Source organism: Ochotona curzoniae, unplaced genomic scaffold (genome assembly GCF_017591425.1).
Source record: "Ochotona curzoniae isolate NIBS_2020 unplaced genomic scaffold, NIBS_Ocur_1.0 contig_2754, whole genome shotgun sequence".
Classification (NCBI taxonomy): domain Eukaryota; kingdom Metazoa; phylum Chordata; class Mammalia; order Lagomorpha; family Ochotonidae; genus Ochotona; species Ochotona curzoniae.
In genome coordinates this window covers 33,581,905-33,605,501 of record NW_024465582.1, presented here as the reverse complement: position 1 = coordinate 33,605,501, position 23,597 = coordinate 33,581,905, and the positions used below count along the sequence as shown (strand labels likewise).

At 43.4% G+C, this 23,597-nt stretch overlaps 1 protein-coding gene across 8 annotated transcripts in view; it reads right to left on the bottom strand.

The window, feature by feature from the left end:
• Positions 1–10,341: 10,341 nt before the first annotated feature.
• Positions 10,342–23,597, bottom strand: part of ERBIN (erbb2 interacting protein) — a 108,287-nt gene continuing 95,031 nt past the window's right edge. For 3 of the 8 annotated variants that reach the window (XM_040977618.1, XM_040977616.1, XM_040977617.1), the window contains exons 22-27: positions 21,797–21,940; positions 18,992–19,102; positions 17,138–17,311; positions 15,728–15,820; positions 14,446–14,520; positions 10,342–10,986 (exon numbers count right to left, since the gene is read on the bottom strand). In XM_040977618.1, the coding sequence (XP_040833552.1) occupies positions 10,879–10,986; positions 14,446–14,520; positions 15,728–15,820; positions 17,138–17,311; positions 18,992–19,102; positions 21,797–21,940 (705 nt within the window). In that variant the 3' untranslated portion in view covers positions 10,342–10,878. The remainder of the gene's footprint in view (positions 10,987–14,445; positions 14,521–15,727; positions 15,821–17,137; positions 17,312–18,991; positions 19,103–21,796; positions 21,941–23,597) is intronic. The other 5 variants (XM_040977622.1, XM_040977623.1, XM_040977620.1 and 2 more) reach the window with 4 other exon arrangements.

The following is a 23,597-nucleotide window of genomic DNA, read 5'->3' as shown; positions in this document are numbered from 1 at the left end:
CCCTGCAACACACCCTGGAGGCAGCATGCGATGGCCGAAGCATGTAGGTCCCTGACGCACACGTGGAGACCTGTTCCTGGCTCCTGCTTTCAGCCTGGCCCAGTCCCAACCATGGCAGCCATTTGGAGAGTGAACAAAGAAATAAATAAAATAGGCTAAAAACAAAACAGAAACCTAAAATCACTCTAGAAACATAATACTGCTTCCTTTACAGGAGAGAACCAGTGAAGTGAGATGAGCCTCCCAGGATTTACTTTGAACCAGGCCTCAAGTTAGAAAATCCTAATTAAAACCACAAATTGCAGAGTCACTTGTATGTGGACTTTTGGTTTTTTTTTTTTTTAAGATTTATTTATTTATTTATTTTATTGGAAAGGCGGATATACAGAGAGGAGAGGCAGAGAGGAAGATCTTCCATCCGATGACTCACTCCCCAAGTGAGCGCAACGGCCGATACTATGCCGATCCGAAGCCAGGAGCCTCTTCCAGGTCTCCCACGTGGGTGCAGGGTCCCAAAGCTTTGGGCTGTCCTCGACTTCTTTCCCAGGCCACAGGCAGGGAGCTGGAAGGGAAGCGGGGCTGCTGGGATAGAACCGGCGCCCACATGGGATTCCGGGACGTGCAAGGCAAGGACCCTCTAACCACTGCGCCACCGCGCCGGGCCCGTATGTGGACTTTTGTCCGTGTGCCCTAAAAAGAAGGAAACCATTTTCCAAGCTATGTGAGGCTCTCTGTCATAAAAGGCAAGGATGCTTTTGAAGCAAAGGAAACCAAGTTAACAGCGCTGGAAAAGAAACTGAAAGTTTTTAGACACAAGTTTAATTAAGACTTAATTATTTTTAGCACTGAGCTAATTGAGAGCTCTTGTATAAGGAACTGAGGTCATGAGAAGGAGAAGAGCAGATAGTCCCTAAAAGTGGCAGCAATAAAATCCCAAGATAAACACAAGGATTTTCAGAGTCAGCACTGTGGCATAGTGGATTAAGACGCCACTTGTGACAGCAGTATCCCACACAAGCACCACTTCAAGACTTGGCCGCTTGGCTTCCAATCTGGTTACCTGCTAATACATCGAGAGAAGCAACAGAAAGTGGGCCAAATGCTTAGGTGCCTTCACCCACACGGGAGTCCCAGAAGGAGCTCCTGGCTCTTAAAGTGAATCTAGCCTGTCCTGGCCACTGCGTGCATGTGGCATATGAACCAGCAGATGGAAGATTGTGTCTTCCTCTCCCTGTGTCTCCCCTCTTCCATTCTGCCTTTCAAATAAATAAATAAGCTTTTTTTTTTTTAGATAAAGGAAGGCATTTTCAATCTTTTGAAAATGTACAGAAGCACAAAAGAATTCCCCTGACACATTCATAAGACTGTTAACAGTTTGCTTAACACTTGAGCTTGCGTATATTTAATTTTTAATTTTTTAAAAAATTTATTTTTATTAGAAAGTCAGATTCACAGAGAAAAGGAGAGACGAAGATCGTCTATCTACTGGTCCGCTCCCGAAATGGCCACAACAGCCAGTGCTGAGTTGATCTGCTGCCAGGAGCTTCTTCCGGGTCTCCCACATACATGCAGGGTCCCAAGGCTTTGGGCCATCCTCCCCTGCCCGCCCAGGCCACAAGCAGGGACCTGGATGGGATGTGGAGCAGCCGGGGCATGACCTGGTGTCCTATGGGATCCCAGGGTTTGCAAGGGGCGGATTTAGCTCCTTAGCCATCAAGTCTGGCCCCCGCATACACATGTTTTATTTTTTATTTATTTGACTTGAGAGTTAGAGAAAGAGGAAAAGACATAGAATTGCTCACAATAGCCAGAGCTGGGTCAGGCCGAAGCCCGTGAACTCAACCCAGGTCTCCCATGTGAACGGCTTGTATGGGTTACCATGGCTACCTCCTGGAGTTGGCATTAGCAGGAAGCAAGAGTCAGGAGCCAGAGCTAGGACTCCAACTCCAGGGTTCCAACGTAAGAAATGGTCATCTTATCCACCAGACCAGGAGAGGCCTGATGTGGCCCAGTGGGTTAACCTGCTGCCTGCAGCGCTGGCAGTCTACATGGGCACTGCTTCAGAAAAGGACTTGTGACACTAAAGCTGCTGTTCCTTGTGTCTTTTTTTTTTTTTTAAAGATTTATTTTCACTGGAAAGACAGATTTACAGAGAGAAGAGACAGAAGGATCTTCCAGCAGCTGCTTCACTCCCCAAATGGCCATAGCAGCCAGAGCTGAGCTGAGCTGATCTGAAGCCAAGAACAGAAGCCAGGAGCTTTTGCTAGATCTCTCATGTGGGTGCAGGAGTCCAAGAACTTGGCTCATCCTCTGCTGCTTTCCCAGGCCAGAAGCAAGGGCTGGATTGGAAATGGAAGAAAAGGCACTGGAACTGGAGCCCATATGGGAGGCCAGCACCGCAAGGCGGAGATGAGCCGTTTGAACCATTACACCAGCCCTCAGTCCTTACGTACTTAAAAGCGTTGTCCTTCACCTACAGCTCAATCAGTGCTAGACTGATAAACTGGCTGGATATAGAAAGTAGTTCAAGCGGCTTAGGAACTCTGCTTCTTTATGTTCTAATATTCAGTATTGTTTAATGCTTCCGCTATCCATCAGACCTCTGCAGCGTGATCAGTAGCTGGATTTTCCTCCAGAAAAGCTTTTAGAATTCACTAAGAAAAAGCCCTCTGAGGGGCCAGGCTATGGCACAGCAGCCAAGCCCCTGCTCACAGCACCGAGCATCCCACACGGAAACACAGTTCAAAGCAGGAGCTTGCGTTCCTGGCTCCAGCAGACATGGATGTGTGGAGAATGAACCAGCAGACACAAGATCAGTTTCTGTCACTCTGCCTTTCACCTAATAAGTTTCCTTTGAGGATCCCTGCAACTGAACCACCGGAATCAGAACTCCAGCCATGGGGAGAATTGCAGGATCTGTGGTTTTACTGTGGAGTGCATGTGTCGGAGCTGGGCCTCTTCATGGCGTAGATGGAGCAGTGGATGGCATACCCGGATGTACATGGAGGAGCTGAGCCGATCCGAAGCCAGGAGTCTGCACCTTCTTCTGGGTCTCCCATGTGGGTGCAGGGTCCCAAGGCTTTGAGTTATCCTCTGCAGCTTTCCCAAGCCACAAGCAGGGAGCTGGATGGGAAGTGGAGCAGCAGGGACATGACTTATCACGCACACGGGATCCTGCCGCGCTTGCAAAGTGAAGATGTAACCATGGAGCCATCGCACCAAGTACAATGAATGGTGTTGATTCTGAACGCTTTTTTCCCCCATTCATTCTATTTTTATTTGTTTGAAAAATATACACAGCCAGATAGAGATGTTCTGTGTGCTGGTTCACTCTCCGAAGACCTGTAGCAATAAGGGCTTGGCCAGCCAAAGTCTGGAATTCAATCCAGATCTTCCTTGCAGTTGGTGGGGATTCCACACCTTGGATCAATAGCTGCTGCTTCCCAGCCTGTGCATTTAGAAGCAACTCTAGTGAGGATTCCAACTCGGGCACACCAGTACGAGCTGCAGCTGACCTGTGCAACAACTTAACTGCACGAAACAGGGATACTGGAAATGAAAAGGTAAGGGGGCAGGGAGGCAATGCTGTGGTGTAGCAAGTGAAGGTGGCACCAGCATTCCATGTGGGCACCAGTTCTAGTCCAGACTGCTCTACTTCCAGCCCAGTTCCCTATTAATGCACTGGGAAATTAGCAGAGGATGGCTCCAGTCTTTGGGCCCCTGCACTCATATGGGAGACCCAGAAGAAGCTCCTGGCTTCGGATCAGCTGAGCTCTGGCCGTTGTGGGTACTTGGGGAGTGAACCAGTGGATGGAAGATCTTTCTGTCTCCGTCACTCTGCGGATCTGACTTTCCAATAAAATAAAAAAAAGTCTTTTTTTAAAAAAGTAATTAGCTAGAAAAGTTCATGATCTACACCCTCTCATGAGTCACATACCGTTCCTTTGTAAGCCAAGAGGATAATTACAGCAGCTTTTTTTCCCCCTAAAAATAGTGACTGCGCCGTGGAGTTGTGAAGACACTGAGGATGAATAGCAGATGGGCTTTTTGGCAGACAGGAGGCCGGCCTGACGGCGGCGGCAGGAACTGGCTAGCACTCCCGCATACGGAGCTGGTAATTCTGCAGACAATTAAGGAACTGTCATGCAGGATCTGCCAGTTAGGAGACATCTTAACTATCTTTTCTTGCAGCCAGAAGCATCTCCTTTGAAGCCTCCCGGACAGCCTGTCTTGGATTCCCTGTTGACAGCCCAAGGAGGTAGCCCTCCAGGAGCTGGATGGAGATGCCTGGGCACATCGCTCATGTGAGATGCTGCTGTGGTGATCATGTGTCATGATCTGAACAGCAGGTGCACAGTGGGGTCATGTATCCGTGAATAGTTATTGAATTGAGACTCTGAGTGCCTGACTGCATACAAAATAACTCCTATTTTCTGGCTGATTATACTGCAGGTCAGCAAGAGGCTTCTGGAAACCCAAACAGCTCTTCCTCCCCACTTCTCTTTCTAATAGCCATCACTTTTCCTTTTTGTCTTCTTTCCTCAGTGTCAAGCTTGTCCCTACAAAGGAGTGGAGAAACCTCTACAAACTTCCGTTGTTTTTTTTTTAAGATTTTTATTTATTTATTGGAAAGTCAGATATACAGAGAGGAGGAGAGACAGAGAGGAAGATCTCCCGTCCGATGATTCACTCCCCAAGTGGGCGCAACGGCTGGTGCTATGCTGATCCAAAGCCAGGATCCAGGAACTTCTTCCGGGTCTCCCACATGGGTGCAGGGTCCCAAGGCTTTGGGCTGTCCTCGACTGCTTTCCCAGGCCACAGGCAGAGAGCTGGATGGGAAGTGGAGCTGCTGGGATTAGAACTGGCACCCATATAGGATCCCGGGAGTTCAAGGTGAGGACTTTAGCCGGGTCCCAAACTTCCGTTTTGTGTCTCTACGTTATGGCCCTTCTCCCTTGCCCTCATTCCTCTTCTTTCTACATGTGGGTAAAATGCAAAAGTTCATGTTAGTGGAATAAATAACCCTCTTTGGGCTGCCACAGTGGCACATTAGTTTAGGCCTCCACCCACATGGGTGCCAGTTTGAGTCCCGGCTACTCCACTTCTGATCCAACTCCCTGCTAATGCCTGTGGGAAAGCAGCGAGGGATGGCCCAAATCCTGGGCCCCTGCACCCAGGCAAAAGGCCCAGAAGCTGCTGGCTGCTGGCGAGTCCGCACCGCTGCATTAGTTTGGGGAGTGAAGCAGTGGGTGGAAGATAACTTTCATTCGTCTTTCTCTCTTCCTTCTTCACTGTAAATCTGCCTTTCCAATTAAACAAACAAACAAAACAGGAAAGTCGGGGCATATGTACAAGGGTGTACCGTTTTTTCGGCATAGTAATGAGAAGCTTTAGAGTGAACCAGTGCATGGATGAATCTCTGTCCTTCTTCTGTAACTCTTTCAAATAAAAACAAAATAAATCTTTTAAGCAAAACATCCTTTTCACCGTGCTGAATACCTACTGTATAACTAGTGCACTAAAGTGGATCAAAAAGGCTCTTTTGTGAAGGGTTTCCAATAGTTTTAGAAATGAGACTAAATAATACACGTGACATTATGAACATAAACTAGGCCTATGTCGCATACATTTGAAACACTACAAAAGGGGACAGTTCTGAGCATGGAAAGGTACAATGAGGACCATACCCTCTCTTTTAAAGTTTTATTTATTTATTTGAAAGGCAGAGTGACAGAGATCTTCCATCCGCTAGTTCACTCCCCAGCGGGCAGAGCTGAGCTGATCTGAAGCCAGGAGCCAGAGTTTCTTCCACGTCTCCCACTTGGGTACAGGGGCCCAAGGACCAGAGCTCTCTGCTGCTCTCCCAGGCCGTTAGCACGGAGCTGGATGGGAAGTGGAGCAGCCAGGACTAGAACTGGCACCTCATTTTAGTAAGTACCCTCACCAGGTATGTCCTCAATCCCAACTAGAAGATTAAGAGTCAGTCCTAATTCCTTGACCCGGTCTGTATCTTATTGGCCACGCACTTCTGAAGTATATCTGAGAAACAGGGCTTCTTTTCATTGTGCTTTAAAAAAAAATTCTTCTTATTTGAAACGCAGATGTATAGAGAATAGGAGACAGAGAGTGAGATCTGCCACCTGCAGGTTCGCTCCTCAAATAACTGTAGCAGGTTGGTGCTGGGCCAGTCCGAAGCCAGGAACCTGGAGCTTCTTCCAGAGTGCTGGAGCCAAGCACTTGGGCCGTCTGCTGCTGCTTGCCCAGGTGCATTAGCATAGAGCTGGATTGGAAGTGGAGCAGCTGGGACTCAAACCAGCATCCATATGGGATGGCAGCTCATAAGACAGAGGCTTAGCCTACTAAGCCATAGCACCAGCCCCAAAGATTCTTTTTTTTTTTTAATTAATTTTGAATTTTATGGGTTAATTCCATAGGATCTGGGATTTCCACCCCTCCCAAATTCCCACCCTCCTGAATGACTTTCCCCATATTATTATTATTTTTTAAAGATTTATTTTATTTTTATTGGAAAGGCAGATATACAGAGAGACAGAGAGGAAGATCTTCCGTCAGATGATTCACTCCCCAAGTGACCACAATGGCCGATGCTATGCCGATCTGAAGCCAGGAGCTAGGAACTTCCTCCGGATCTCCCACGCGGGTGCAGGATCCCAAAGCTTTCCAGGAGCCTCTTCCAGGCCTCCCACGGTGCAGGGTCCCAAAGCGTTGGGCCGTCCTCGACTGCTTTCCCGGGCCACCGGCAGGGAGCTGGATGGGAAGTGGGGCTGCCGGGATTAGAACCGGCAGTCATATGGGATCCCACTGCATGCAAGGTGAGAATTTTAGCCACTATGCTAATGTGCTGGGCCCCATTTCACAATTTCCATTCTCTAGTTTTTAGAGAATTATATCTATAGTTTAGAGAATCTAAAACTAGTAGCTTGATTAATTAGATGTCTCCTTTCTCCTCTTCAGCCCAGTTGATGAATTTACTTGGCAGTTTTGCTTCAGGTGCCAGGAACTGGAACCAGGGCTCTCAAACGCATGGCAGGAGCCCCAATGGCTTGACCGTCACTGGCAGGAGCTGGGCCTGGGCGGCGTAGCCAGGTACTCGGCCGTAGGTGTGGGCATCCTGACTGCTGGGCCAAACACCTGCCTCTGCTACTCTTTGTTTCTTAGTCTATCTGCGTCTTTGCTCAGTGCGCACTGCTGAAAGCAAAATCTGCCTTTCATGGTGGAACTCTCGGCCTGACAGAGGCGTTTGTGGAACTCCTCAAAGCTTACTGGTGCAGCGCGCCGCCTTTCACATCTCCCCAAACTGGTACTTCTGTTTAAAAATAGCCTTTTTGGAGGACCCGGCACGATGTTGCAGTGGTTAAGGTCCGCGCCTTGCACGCCCGGGATCCCATATGGGCGCCGGTTCTAATCCCGGCAGCCCTGCTTCCCATCCACCTCCCTGCTTGTGGCCCGGGAAAGCAGTCGAGGACAGCCCAAACCTTTGGGACCCTGCAGCTGCGTTGGAGACCCGGAAGAGGCTCCTGGCTCCTGGCTTCGGATTGGCAAGTGAGCCGTTGCGCTCACTTGGGGAGTGAATCATCGGACGGAAGATCTTCCTCTCTGTCTCTCCTCTCTGTATATCCACCTTTCTAATAAAAATAAAATAAATCTTAAAAAAAAAAATAGCCTTTTTACTTTCTAGGGTAGGTGGGACAGGGCGTTTCAGGCATGATTTATGCCACCTGAAGTAGTTTCCAATGCTATTGTCTGTTCTTTAGAGAATGTTCCTTGGGGGTGTTGTGAAGGATGAGCTAAAGTGGTGGAACAGTTATCTGGATAGTACGGTTTTTGATTAGGTTCTTCGTTTCATAAACACTGAGACTTAAAATCATGCATCTTAAAAAATACCTGCTCTGTACTGAGGCATCAAATTTAAAATTTTTTCTTTAGTGTCAGGCACCATGGCACAACAGGCTAATTCTCCACCCCACAGTGCCAGCATTCCATATGGGTGCTGGTGTGTATTCTGGCTGCTCCCAAAGCCTTGGGAGCCTGCACCCACAGGCGATCTGGAAAAGCTCCTGGCTCCTGGCTTCAGCTTAGCTCAGCACCAGCCTTTGCAGTTATTTGTGGAGTTAATTAGCAGACAGAAAATCTTTTTGTCTTTCTCTCTGCAAATCCGACTTTCAGATAAAAATAAATCTTAAAAATTTTTTTCTTTGTTTTCTGAGAAAGGAAAAGTTGAAAGAATAAGAAAAAACTTCAGCGCAGGTGTGTGAGACACTGCTTGGGGTGACATGCACGCTCTGGGGGACTGGCAGGGTTCGGGCCCGTGCAGGCACTGCACACTCCGGGAGCAGTGAGGGCTCGAGCAGACGGGCTCTCGTTGCAGGCAGAGCACCTAGAGTGGCTTCCCTGCTCCCGGCGCTGGTCCAGCCCCAGGTTGCTGAGGCATCTGGGATTGATCCAGGCACTGTGTCAGGCCCTTTTCCAAATGTATAATCTACATATCTAGTAGTAGTCAAATATTTTACAATTATCAGGGCCCAGTGGTGTGGCCTAGCGGCTAAAGTCCTCGCCCTGAACGCGCCAGGATCCCATATGGGCGCTGGTTTCTAATCCCAGCGGCCCTGCTTCCCATCCAGCTCCCTGCCTGTGGCCTGGGAAAGCAGTCAAGGACGGCCCAAAGCTTTGGGACCCCGTACCCACATGGGAGACCCGGAAGAAGTTCCTGGTTCCTGGCTTCGGATCGGTGGAGCACTGGCTGTTGCGCTCACTTGGGAAGTGAATAATCAGACGGAAGATCTTCCTCTCTGTCTCTCCTCTCTGTATATCTGACTTTGTATCAAACATAAATAAATCTAAAAAAAAAAAAATTTACAGTTATCTGTGTTGCATGTTCCCGATCAAAAACACAACATAATAATAAAAATATAGAATAAAGAGAATGCAAAGATTCTAGACATTTAAGAATAAAAAGTACACAGACATGTTTTAAAGAAGCCATTTTTCATTCTTTTTTTAGATTACAACACACATACAATAAAGTGAATTTTATCAAAATACAGCACATTTCTTCTACTATATTCATAAAAATCAATTCCTATGTAAATAGTACTGGAAATCAACTAAAATGAGTTAAAATTTACAAAGAGTTGTTAAAGGGTTTCAATCAAAATTATTAAAACTATACAGTACAATAACCAATTGACAACATATTGAAAGAAGTGCAATATTTGAATTCACATATTTTCAAAAGTGCTGCCTATTCACTTTGACTAGCAACTGTGGAAAATGAGTCCAAATGACTCTTGCAAAAATAATGCAGGTGGGTATTTTCTCACTAGTACTATAAGAATCTTTATCAAATCAAAGTTAAAGAACAAAGCATAACATATTAAAAATCCCCATATTCTCTGTTTTTTTTTTTAGTAATTAAAAATGAGTTGCAAGAACTGAATATTGCTCTAATGACTAGCCTCATCTGAAACATTATTGGTCTTCTATGGCACTTTTGCTGGTCCAAATAACCATGCATTAAATCTTATCATTCCATGTGACTCAAATTTTATTTGATTATGTAGAAGAAAAACAATTAATGGTTTGGAAAACAAAAATAAACCTATATTGTCAAATGTCTGTTACAGTAACTAGGAACAAAGGCAGTTGGTGGTGAGACATTATGACACGGATACACTTAAGGAACCCTTTCCGACTCGGAAGTGTCGAGTTCACATTGACCATGACCCGGAGGAACAGCCCTTCCCTGGCAGCCCGCGGCCCTCCCTCAGCCCCAGCGCTCCACAGCAGCTCTCCCTGTGCCAGTTGCCCAAGCTTGCTTTGGTTTCCTAGCTCCACGCGTGCTCCACGTCTCCTTCTACTTCACCAAGGCAATGCAAGGCCAAATGAAAATCAAAAGGCTTTCCCTAAACCTCAAACTGCGTTATGGCTAACACAGTCTTAAACTGGCCATTTTAGTTTCACTTGCTGTTTAACATAAAAATTATAAATTACATTTAAATGGCGTACTATTATAAAACAGATTACAAGTACCACCATTTACAAACAAACAAAAAAAAAAGTGAGGGGGATTTCCATAGCACAGAAAATGCATGGACATGCATCTACAGAAGAGTTAAAAAATTTCCTCTAAAAAAATTAAAAATGAAATCACCAGTAAGAAAGGTACAGTCAATGGCTGTGACGACAACAGACTGTAGAGCTCAGAACACATGTTATTGTCTTTTTCACTTCTTTAAAAAGACATTACACAATTATTGCATTATTCTATCAAGAAAGACGTTGACAGATACCTTTTGTTTTTTTCATTCTTTACTTCCAGACTTACAGGAAATAATTTTTTACTCTGGCCTTGGAAAGTGAACCCACCAGCACCACCTTCACCTACTCACTCTTCAATTCAATATGCACATAGCAAAAGCCGACACTTCAAAGCTGTGCCCACGTCAAAAGACATCAACACCAGTGGAATAAAAATAAGGGCATAAAGCTATGAGATAGATAGCTCTGCCATCTAGCTCTGGGCTACAATCAAGGCTAACTATTGCCTTGCAAACAGTTCAGTCATGTATGAAATCCAAAAATAAAACTACCATCTATACAAAAACAATTATAGGTTTGTTTTTGTAGCCTTGATTGCTATGTTTAAAAACCTAACCGTCATTTTGATATGGTATGAATCCAACAGTCTTTTTTGTATTCTGTACAGTGGTTCTTTCCCTCTAACCACAAGCTCCATTATTTCATTAATGTACAAATTGGAACATAATTTCAGTTCTTTATGTATAAAAATAGTCAAGCTATCCATGTCCCCGTAAGTGTCTTCCAGTCACTCTCGCCACCCTTCACTGTCCACAGTGCTTAGGAGGAAACTTCACGTATAATGATGAGTTCCACTGTATTCTGGAAAGTTTTAAGCAAGGACACTGCCTGCCCATGTTCAATGTTGATAAAACTGTAGCCATTAGCCTAAAAGAAAAGAGGGAAAATGTTAAGAAAACGATTTCACAGTAATTTATTTGCACTACTGCACTTACATTTCTGGCAGGTAGCTCACAAACATGGGAAAAAATAAGAGTTATGTTGGAATTTGCACAAACACAGCAGGCGCACGGACCCTACCCCATTCCTGTGGAAATAAGACTTTGGAAACTGCATGTTTTCAGTCAATCCTATGGAACATCCCACTGTTAGTAAATATTTCTCTAATTCCCTATCAGACACGGTACTCTGGGTGCGTGTGCACTCGTGCCCGAAGTAGCCTGGAGCCACCAGGGAAGGCTAACCTTCCGTACGCCTCTCAGACCAGGACCACAGGGCCTACCATCAATGCTAACACTGCTGAGGTGTTACTATCCACATACAGTTCTAAGTGCTTCACATGAATCGAACTGCTTTTTCAAAAATTTAAATAACATTTTTAAAAACTTTACTTTTATTTGAAAGGTCAAGTTACAGAAAGAAGAGACAGGGAGAGATCCTGCACTTGCTGGTTCATTCCCCAACGACCACAGCGGCCAGAGCTGGGCTGATTCCAGGCCAGGCCGCTGAGCTTCCTCAGCTGTCACATGTGGGGGCAAGGCCCCAAGAACGTGAGCAGTCCTCTGCTGCCTTCTCAGGCCATAAGCAGGGTGCTGACACTTTATATGGAGGCTTAGCCTACTATACCACCGCACCCGACCTAAATGCCTTGGATTTTTATAACACTCAAAGATAATGTTTTATCTTCTTTTAGGAAGAAAAAAAAATATATCCAGGCATGGGGAGGCAAAACAACTTAGCTATAAAAATGTAACAACAGATTTCCAAGTGGTTCAGGAAAAGTTAAGTGTCTATAAATGAGTGTGTATGTGTGTGTGTGTGTAGAGAGGGAGGGAGGCAGGGTGGGAACAGATTAAAAGCTAAAGACAACGTGGCAGGCTTGGCGTGATAGCCTAGTGCCTGCATCCTCGCTCTGCATCCACTGGGATCCCACATGAGTGCCAGTTCATATCCCAGCTGCTCCACTTCCCAGCCAGCTCCGCTGTGGCCTGGGAGGGCACCGCAGGATAGCCCACTGCCTTGGGACCCTGCACCCACGTGGCAGCACTGGAGGAGAATCCAGACTCCTGGCTTCAGACTGACTCAGCTCTGGTCATTGTGGTCACTTGGGCAGTGAACCAACAGACAGAGTATCTTTCTGTTTCTCTTTCTCTCTGTAAATCTGTCTTTCCAATTAAAAAAAAAATCTTTATTAGGAACAAAGAAAAAAAGAACAGAGAGAAACAGACAATGTAGCAAAATAGGGGTAACTGGTGGCCAAGAAAAAAGGGTGTATTAGGTATTTGTCTAGTCTTGCAGATTTTAAGTTTGAAATAATTCTTTTTTTAAAAGATTTATTTTTATTATTTATTTATTTATTTATTATTGGAAAGGCAGATATACAGAGAGGAGAGACAGAGAGGAAGATCTTCCGTCCGATGATGCTATGCCAAGTGATGCTATGCCGATCCGAAGCCAGGAGCCTCTTCCGGGTCTCCCACGCAGGTGCAGGGTCCCAAGGCTTTGGGCAGTCCTCTACTGCTTTCCCGGGCCACAGGCAAGGAGGTGGATGGGAAGCGGGGCTGCCGGGATAGAACCGGTGCCCACATGGGATCCTGGGGTGCAAGGCGAGGACCTTAACCACTGTGCCACCGCGCCGGGCCCTGAAATAATTCTAAAAGTTTAAAAAATGATAAACATTTTAAAATTATGACACGTGACTCCCTGAATTATGTTTTTTTTTTTTTAAACTTGACCACAGTTTCAGTTACTAAACTTTAATAGCTCTACCATAATTTTTGGTTTGGGGATTATTTTTCTTTTAAAGGAATACTTATTTTCATTTAAGAGGCAGATTTAGGCCCGGCGGCGTGGCCCAGCGGCTAAAGTCCTTGCCTTGAATGCGCCGGGATCCCATATGGGCGCCGGTTCTAATCCCGGCAGCTCTACTTCCCATCCAGCTCCCTGCTTGTGGTCTGGGAAAGCAGTCGAGGACGGCCCAAAGCCTTGGGACCCTGCACCCATGTGGGATATCCAGAAGAATTCCTGGATCCTGACTTCGGATTGGCCCAGCTCCTGCCGTTGCGTTCACTTGGGGAGTGAATCATCAGACGGAAGATCTTCCTTTCTGTCTCTCCTCCTGTGTCTGACTTTGTAATAAAAATAAATAAATCTTAAAAAAAAAAAAAAAAACAGGCAGATTTATAGAAAGACTAGAAATACAGAGATCTCCCACTTGTTGGTTCACTTCCAAATGACCAGAACGGCCAGAACCGAGCCGATCCAAAGCCAGAGCAGAGCTTTAGTTTCCTACATCGGTGCATGGGCCCAGGACTAGAGCCATTTTCCACTGCTTTCACAGGCAACAGACAGGAAGGTGGATTGAAGTGGAATAAGTGGGACTCAAGCCAGCACCCAGAGGGGATGCTGGTGCTGCAGTCGGCAGTCTGAGGATCAGCCCGCAGCACTGGCATTTCACATTCATGCTAGTTTCAGTCCCGCTTGCTCCACTTCAGATCTCGCCCCTTGCTGGCGCGGCCTGGGAAAGCAGCAGAAGATGAGCCAAGTGCTTGCTTGGGTTCCTGCATCTACATGGGAGACCTGGAAGAAACTCCTGGTTTCTCTGGTCATTTAGGGGAGTAAACCAGCAGGGGGAAGGTCTCTCATTCCTTGCAAACAAATTAAAAAAAATAAATCTCTTTAAAAAATGCCTGTGTTGGAATACTGGCTCTGACTCATGTACTTGAGTTCCGGTCAACTACCTGAGTAACTTAAATTGAGTTCTCCATTCTGATTTGTGACCTGGGTCATCCCCAGCTGCTGCAGGCACTTCAGGCAATGACCTATTACCAAGAGATGGGAGCTCTCTCTCTTTGCCTTTCAAATTAATAATAATAATTTAAAAAAGAGCAAGAAGGCCCAGCACGATGGCACAGTGGTTAAGGTCCTTGCCTTGCACGCCCGGGATCCCATGTGGGCGCCGGTTCTAATCCCAGCAGCCCCACTTCCCTTTCAGCTCCCTGCCTGAGGCCCCGGAAAGCAGTCGAGGACAGCCCAAAGCTTTGGGACCCTGCACACGCGTGGGAGACCCGGAAGAGGCTCCTGGCTTCGGATCGGCATAGCATTGGCCGTTGCGCTCACTTGGGGAGTGAATCATCGGACGGAAGATCTTCCTCTCTGTATATCCGCCTTTCCAATAAAAAAAAAAAACTCTTAAAAAAAAAAAGAGCAAGAAAGATTAATACCTAAACAAATAACAACAATGCAGGCAGGGATAGAGAACAGTAGCTGTATTTCTCTAAGGCCTGTCTTCTCAATCAGAGCTACACTGCACAAATTCAGACAGAATGAGTATTTGATGAACCCTGGAAGAGAAGGCACATGTGAAAATTAAAATAATTTAATTACCTGAACAATCTTATCACCTGGTTGCAGTAATTTCGATGCTGGTCCTTCAGGCTGTACTCTTGTTACAAATATACCCTTCAGGAACAACAAAAAAGTTATTAGAACCAAAAGCAAGATGCATAAGTAACAGAGTACTACAGAGCAATCTTATTTTCACACCATGTAAATACCTGAAAGATGATCTCAGAATTCTTAAATATTGCTGAAAATCTAATTACGTCATCTTTTGACCTTTCCTGCCCTTTGCAAGATGTATTTACGTTTGCTCTGAAGACAGAGTTAATTTCTTGGTTCATTGTCCACATGGCCACTGCGGCCAGAGCTACGCCAGTCCAAAGCTGCGAGGCACAAGCTTCTTGTTGGTGACCCCTTTGGGCACACGGGTCCGAGGCCTTTCCCAGGCCAGAAGCAGGTGGTGCACTGGAAGCAGGACAGCTATGTGGTGTTGTCTTTGCTACTGGGAGCCTAATTTGCGCACCAGTTGCTGGGTGCCAATATAATTGCTTTTTAGTGCCAGTCATATTCTGACTTGATAAAGCTGAGACAGACTCATGTGTTGGCTGCTCTATTTTAATTCAGTTCCTTGCCCTGGAAAGCAGTGAAAGAGGGGTGGAGCGTTTATGGCCCCTGCCACCCTCTTGGGATACCAGGACATGAGGATGAAGTTCTGGGCTCCAGGCTTCAGCCTCGCCCTACCCCGACAGTTTCAGCCATTTGGAGAGTGAACCAGCAAATGGAAGAATTCTTTCTTCATTGCTTCCTCTATATCATTCTTTCAAATAAACACATGTTAAAAAAAAATTATGGAATTACTTTCACAGAGATTGAAAAGCAGTAAAATAAAAAAGTGTTTGGGGCCAGAATGTGGCCTGTGCAAGCCAGTATCCTCTCTGGGGACCAGTTCTGACCCAGCTCCCTGGTAATGGATCTGAGAAAAAGGGAAGCTGGTCCAAGTACCTAGACACCTGCTGTCCACATGGGAGTCCAGGAAGGAGCTCCTGGCCACCGTGCCCATCTGGGGAGCGAATCAACGCATGGAAAATCCTGTAGCCCTGACTTTCAAATATTGTTTTTTAAAAGAAAGAAAATTAAAAAGCACTTGATGTTATCTTGAACATTTAAAATTTTTGGTTACATTTTCTCCCTCAATTACAATGAATTGATCAGATTTCAAAAAAAAAATACAAAGGGAAATTTAAAAAGATGGCATCTAACTAGATTTACAGAGCATCTAATTGATTCACTTAAATAAACAGTGACTGAATCAATCAACAAAGCTTACATCGTCATCAGGCTTGAACGGATTTCCTCTACCTCCAACACCACCTGAAATGCTAAATCCAAGTTCTGGATCCTTTTCAATTCTTATTCGAATCTGAGTTAATATGAAAATAAAGAATACTACCGTTATTATTTCAAAAAAGTTACAACACAATATCCATATTTAAATATTGGCGAATTAAATTAAAACAAATGTAGGTATTCATCAAAGACGAACATTTGGGCAGATGAAATGACACAACACCACAAATACTACGTTAATGAGTTAGTGAGTTAAAGACACAGCTGGGTTATAAAGCATAGCTCCTATTTTACTGCTAATCAGAGAATTAAAACTGACCCTATTTTTAGACATGATGATTCCAATGACATCACAAAACCTGAGTGTTATCAGCTTACACTGTGAAATATCTAAATGAAACACTATCTCTGTCTAATGACTGTTTTGTAATTCATCTAAACCATCCACTGGTGTTTTGGGGGTACTGCCTCTTCATTTTCTAAAACTGTTAACATAATTCAAATGGGTTGGGATTTTAAAATATGATCAATTGGCAGTTATTATAATCTAACTATAAAAATGGTATAAAATCTAAACTTTTCCCAGATTACTTCTTTTTATCACTCAGCAAAGACAAAGCTAATATTACTGATCATTTCATCAATAAGCCATCAAGATATATGAACGTTCTATGACTTTTAAAGTACTTTTTAAGATTAAATATTCAGGGGCTGGTACCATGGCTCAACAAGCTAATCCTCCACCTTCAAGCGCCAGCATCCCATATGGGTACCAGTTCATGTCCTTGTAGCCCCACTTCCCATCCAGCTCCCTGCTTATGGCCTGGGAAAGCAGTCGAGAACGGCCCAAAGCCTTGGGACCCTGTACCCGCGTGGGAGACCTGAAGAGGCTCCTGGCTCCTGGCTTCGGATTGGCTCAGCCTCGGCCATTGTGGCCATTTGGAGAGTGAACCAGTGGATGGAAGAATTTCATTGTCTCTCCTTCTCTCTGTAAATCTGTCTTTCAAGTAAAAATAGACCCTTAAAAAAAAGATTAAATATCCAAAGACATACAGAGACCAGTAATCCAATAGATTTCCAAAATCGGTGGACTAAATAAGCCTGTGGCACAGAATATTTCATTTCTGCTTAGTGACCTACTTTTTACATTCATAAAGGTCTGACTACTAAAGTATTATCAATCTAGTCCTAGAAAAGTAATCTTACACACAAAAAAGGGGCAGAACCCATCCAGAAATATTAACTCCCATGACAATGATCTGTGAAGTTAAGAACTAAAACTTTAAAAACGTCAAAACCGATTAAAATCCTATAATGATTCTAATCATTAAATAACCTATAAAACACACGACAAGCTCAGTCTCCTATTTCAAACAGTCGGAATTCTTACCTCTTGTTTTGCCAGTTCATGCCCTTGTCTAGCAGAACAATGGGGCTGTATATATGGAGGCTGGTGGGCCACTTTCAGCATCAAGTAATCAATTAGTTGTTCTCTAGAGGGATGCCTTGCCACAGATGCCTGAGGCCTGAGAGGCTGGCCCATCTGTCCATTACTCAAAGGCATCTAAGAAAAACATGAAGTTTCTTAAAATGACCAAGAACAATATCTTATTACAAATATTTGGACTTCTTTTTCTTAGAGCATAATAAAAGCATTAAGTTTTAATATCTGAATTACAACACCATGCCAATTACTATTTTTCTCTAATTTTAAAAAAGTTTTTGTTGTTTTCATTCTAAACATCCTCATGTGTTGGTTGATATTCACTTTTAAGCTTCTAAATGAAAAACTATCATAACTAAATTTTAAATTATTATTAGATACAAAAATTCCTATCCTTTTTTATGGCAAGTGTTAAAATGATAATGTTCAGAATTTTCAAAATTTCAGTAAGTATCATTCCTCATACTGAAGTTAATCAAATACACATTCATGCAAGTACATCCATTGGTTTTTCTTTAATAATTTTGTTGTGGTACTCTTTTCCCTAACTTGCATTTATCTTTCCATATTTCTTTTTTTCCGGGTTTAACAAGCCAATTCAATCATCTATGCAGCAGAGAATTTTTCATTCCTCATGTGCGCTTATATACTAGCAATTTAAAAATTTAATAATAAAAATTCCAGAATGAAATGAAATGAAATGAAAGAAAATGCATACTTTTGGAGTCTTTTTCACTGTTATACTTGAGGATTTAGTATAAAATTGTGCTTGAGCCTTAATGATAGAGCACAGCTACTATTTGACACATCCTGTATGGATGAAGAAGGAGAAACAAGTGCCATATTATCCCTGGAAGCTACGTGTGAGCACGTGAGCGGCCCAGGAGTGACGAGCTGTGCTGCCGCTTTACTGCACGCAGTTCCGCAGGGACTCCTCGCTCTCCTGTCTGCATCACTACGTGCAGGTCCAGCATCTTCCTCCCGAGAAAAATCGGAAGAGGGTTATTACTGACCTGAGCCTCCTTCACACCTGGACATTTGGCCTTTCCTGAATCAAGGTTAACCACACACATGAACTATATTAAGATATGAGTAGCAGATGGCTCAGAATATTAAAAAGCATGGAATAAACTCAGTAATCAAACCACACAATGCGTATGACTGAAAAACCTGGAAGACAGAGCCCAAATTAAAAAAAGCACAAAGCAAATCCGTATAATTTAGGTATTAGATGCCCAGATGTCTATTCACAAGGTAAGTAACTACGCTTCATAATTTTACTTGGTGATATTAGAGGCATGGGATTGGTACACAAAATGGGAAAAAGAGCTGAGTGAAAACAGCAATGAATTAGCTATCAGAAAATCTACCTCCAAATGAACACTTTTTTTTGAGGGGGGGACTACAACCTTCTTTTATTATACATACAAAATCTTTCAAGATGATTTCTAACTACATTTGAACATTTGGTAACAGTAAAAAATCTTAGAATGAAGAATTTGGGACAAATTCATTATCAATTTTCAAAATAAGTTTACTAGCAAGAATGCCAACAAGGCTCATGATTTGAGCCAGTAGATAGTATTACAGACTCCAAATGCAGAGACTTGTCAAATAAAAACCAAGAGAAAAACAGCCAAACTGCTTGGTTTCTGAATTAAAAATCTTACTATTAATCATTCTGAGAAAACTTAAAAAAAAAGTGTTATTATTTAAAGCACAAATGGTAGTTCTAAGTTCAAAAGCTACAAAACACAGTAAACTTACAGACACTACTTCATTTATCTCCTGAGCACCTACTTTTATCAAGCTGTCTGGAAGAACATCTTTGTGACTAAGTGTAGCTGAAGAGTAGTTCTGCTGTCCTGAAATGAATGTGTCATCTTGGCAAGGATCTCCTGGGCTGGATGTCTGGGGATGGTTCACATGAGGGGAAATAAAGGATTAGATGCGAAACCAAAATGATGACATTCAGAGATTATGAAAAACATAATGCTGGAGCGTGTGAGGATGAAGTCCTAGAGCAAACGTGACTGTGCCCACTGCCACCACAGCACCTGGGGCTCCTTGCACAGCCCGGGGCTCCTTGCACAGCCTGGGGCTCCTTGCACAGCCCGGGGCCTCACGCTTGCTCTCAATGTGAAGCAAATGACACAGACTGTTACCTAGTTCCTACTCGTGGACACACAGAAAACAAATTCTGCATGTTCCATTTCAATAACACATAACTCATAACACATTTTAAGAAGTAAATTCAGTTATTAATCAAAGATAAAGGCCTCAAAGAGCATCGTGAATACTGCTGATGAGCACTGCAAACATTTTTTGGGTAAAAAAAATTCACCACTGTTCTTTTAATAGTCCAGTAGCACATGTGATTTTTTAGTTAGCACCAATGGATTTATGTTTCTCTGAAGCTTGCTTTGGCTTAATTCTGTCACATGATGTTAAAAGCACTGATTTGCAGAAATGCTTCATACTCCAAGCAATACTTTTACAATTTTACCTTACTAAAAATTTTAGACGAAACAGATTCAATCTCATTATCCTGGAATATTTCCTATAAGAAAAGCACATCTATATTTTTCACCTTTCATTTAGATCTGAGAATATTTAGACAAACTGTAATAAGCAGACCGAGATAAACAAATTATTTTTAAAGCGGCATGTAACTAGCAACATAGAAATGAAAATTACTGTGTAGAAAAAAACCCCTGAAATCTACTTCATTATGATACATTACAGGAAACACACAAATTTATATCTTAAAAATTATATTTGCAATAGGTATACATTGAAACTATCTCTAAAGTCAGTTGCTAGTTCAAACCATGGCTTAGCATTTTTGGATATGGCATCTAATTTTGTATGCATTTGCAATGAATAATTTTCTTTGTAAGATATACTTCTAAATTAAATAAGCCAACTTAACTTGCAGCTTCAAACTTTAACCCAAGCCTGAAAATAAAATTATTTTCAAATACTGTTAACTTAATAAAAATTACGCAAAGTGTTACTCTAACAGACTCTGGAAGGGCAAGATGTGTGGTGAAGGGTTAAACTGTCAGTTAGGCAGGAACAGAGCCATGTTAAGAGTCCCCAGGACGGAATCTCATTTCTGATACGGATCCAGATTCCTTCTGGAACCCTGGGGAGGAACAGATGATGATGGCTCTGGCCTCTGGCTCCCCGCACACCTGTGCGGTACACAAACTCAGACACAGTTTCTGGCTTCTGGCTTCTGGCTCCTATTATGGTCTGACCAAACCCTGGCTAGTAATGGGCATTTGGAGACGAAGAGAATGAAACCACAGCTGGAAGATGTTTATATGAGTCACTATGTCACTTTGTGTTTTAAATAAATAAACTGCAACAGAAGAGAACTCAGTACTAGGCAACAAAGGATAGGGTTGAGTTAGGTTAGATGACAGCCAGCACAAAGTAAAACCAGGGGACTGTTCCTAGACCACAAAAGAGCAAAATTAGCAATGCAGAGACTTCATAAAGTTTGCGAAAAAATGAAAAGGTGAGTTTACTTCTGAGTAAGAAAAGTTTAAAACCTTTTTAAAAACTGATTCTTCACAACATGCGCTTTCTGATTTTTTTATAACGTGAACTTTCTGAAGACCCCCCACATACTTAAAGAAAAGGCGTGGGGGACATGACACCCAGGAAAAAGACCCAGGAGCAAGCGGACTCAGTAATTGTGGCTTAAGCTTGCTAGGCTGCCACTACAGTGCCTGCAGCTGCAACCCCACAGCTAGTGCTGCACTTCTGATCTAGCTTCCTGCTGATGTTCTGGATGTAGCAGTGGAAGAAGGCCCAAGTGCCTGGACCTATGCCACCCATATGTTGAAGCTCTTGGCACTCGCCTGGCCCAATCAATTGTGGCCATTTGGACAGAAAAACAGTTGATGGGAGATGCCTCTCCTTTTCAAATAATTAAACCATTAAAAAAAGGAGGGAGGGGGCAAAAAAATTTTGCTACAACAGCTAAGTGAGAGTTGATCAGTTCTTTTTTCTGCCATTCTAACCCACTTGGCCTTAATTTCATTAAAATAATTAGCTTCTGTTTACTGCCAAGGACTAGGATGAAATGTTGCTTCCTCACAGGCACTGACTAGCATGTCTGACCACACTCAGCAACTACGATCACGTTTAGTTCCGGGTAATGTTGGAGCTGTAGCTGCAATCTTACCTAATCAGGTAAGATTATCCCTTCCTGGAACAACTCTGCAGATTAAATATGGCAGAGCCTTAAAACCCTCAACTGGGGGGTGGGGGTGGCGGGGAGCTATTTCTACTAGTGAAAAAAAAAGCCCTATAAAAGACTAACAGTTTTTAAAAATCTCTTAGGTAACTATTCATACAGATAATCTCTTTTTGCATAAACAAGAAAACAACATCAGCTTATTGAGCAAAGAAAATGAAATGTTAGACTAAATGAGTGCTGAAAAGTTTGAGAACTAAGCCATGGAAGAACAAGTAGGAAATTAAGATTTTTTAATCCAAAGTAATAAAATTTCCTCTAGAGTCACTAAGACATTTAAATTTGGAGTTTTCTTTCCTACACGATAAAAGTATTGGTCTACTACAGATACTCACTCGAAAAATGTGCCCACCAGAACCTCTTCCGTCTGCAACACTCAAGGCAAGACTGCCCTGGCTGCCATGCAGATCCCTAGAGCTGCCATGGTGCAGACTGCTTACAGCAGCCAAATTGGAATTAAAGGACCGTGACAGCATGCTCTGAATGAAGAGGGGACAGAGTTACAGAGATTAGTGTAGCATGCAAAATCCACAAGACATGTTATATACGCAGACTTACTCACAGGCACTTCCAATACAACAAAGAAATTTCATGCAATGTTGAACGTGTCCAGTAACACAGAAAGTGGCCAGAGCCACGGAGAGAAATTGGGTACTAGTCACCATTTATTTACATGACAACACACACAAACACATACATTACATATAAACTAGTCACATGTTTAAGAACCAGAAGAGTTTACAAATACTCAGAGATTTTAATCATGCTATTATTTCCTAACACATTGTTTCAGAAGACAGAAACTGAAACCAAATTCAAACATATATTTATCTCTATGGTTATGCACAAACTGACGTCTAAATATTAAGATGAATTTCTAGAGAACCTCATGATTTGTACAGAAATAAACTGAGAGATCAAACACACATGCTATTATACAAAATATATTTCTGAAAAATATCTGGCCCGTGGCTACTTTAATGTCTAAGAAACTTCTACAATTGCAACAATATTTTAAAGTTTAACACCCACACACACAATTTTAGGATAAAACTTATAAGAGGTTCTTGTCACTGTACAATTTCCACAAGGAAAAAAAATCCTAGGAAACACATGTGTAACTCATTTTTTCTCCCATTCAAATAGATTCTAAGGATTCTGTATTTCGAAGTTCTTGGTGACCTTTTCTGCCTAAGCTGGAAGAAACGCTCGTGGACTCCTCCCACAGACTGAATTTAAACCGCTCCCAGAAGTGTCTGAGATCTGTTGGGTCGGAAGAAGGTACACAACCGCCCCTGGGTTGGAGCAGCCAAGGGGAAGTGACTGGGAAAGAACATAGCAGCCTTAGAATACAGCCTGGTTTTTAAGCAACAGAAGGCCTGCCCTGTCCTACAGATTTAAGACAAGGTTCCTTGCTTCTGCAGACAACCCAGAAAAATCTTCCTGGTCAGCACTATGCGGGCATTTCAGTCTAACACACTATACCAAACCTCAGGAAGTTTGCCATGAACTCCACACAGCTCCTGGCTGAGGTCCCCAAGACTGTGGGATGTGCTGCCTCATTCAACCTACCAGGCTTAGTGATACTCTGTCTCAACATCTGAAATTCTCTCCTGAGAGAATAAACTCTGATCCAGTCACCTCTGGGAACAAACAGACCTCAGGAAGTGCAGTCTCTCAGTGTTGCTCTCATTTCTACTGCTAATGGTGTTCTTTCACAGGGCTGCTTTGAGTCATGTCAGTGTTGGGCAAACTGGTAAACCATACTTTGTGTGCATGGTCTATTATTAATATATATAGAATCCGGCCACCCACAGTGCCAGTGTCCTGTCTCAGCCACTCTACTTGCAGGTCCTTGTGACTGGTCAGGAAGCAGGGGGCCTGTCACTCACGTGGGAGTCCTGGAAGAAGCTCCCGACTCTGGCTTAGTCCAGCCCGGCCATCCCTGCCAGTTGGGCAGTGAACCAGCAGATGTAAGACCTCTTATTTCCTCCACAACCCTTCCTTTCAAATATAATAAATTTTCTAAAAAAGTACCACAAACCCCCTTAAAAAAATACGGCACTATTACGACAAGCGCCTCCATATTGTTAGGAAATGCAGACCTTCAGATTTTGAATGCTACAGAAAATCATT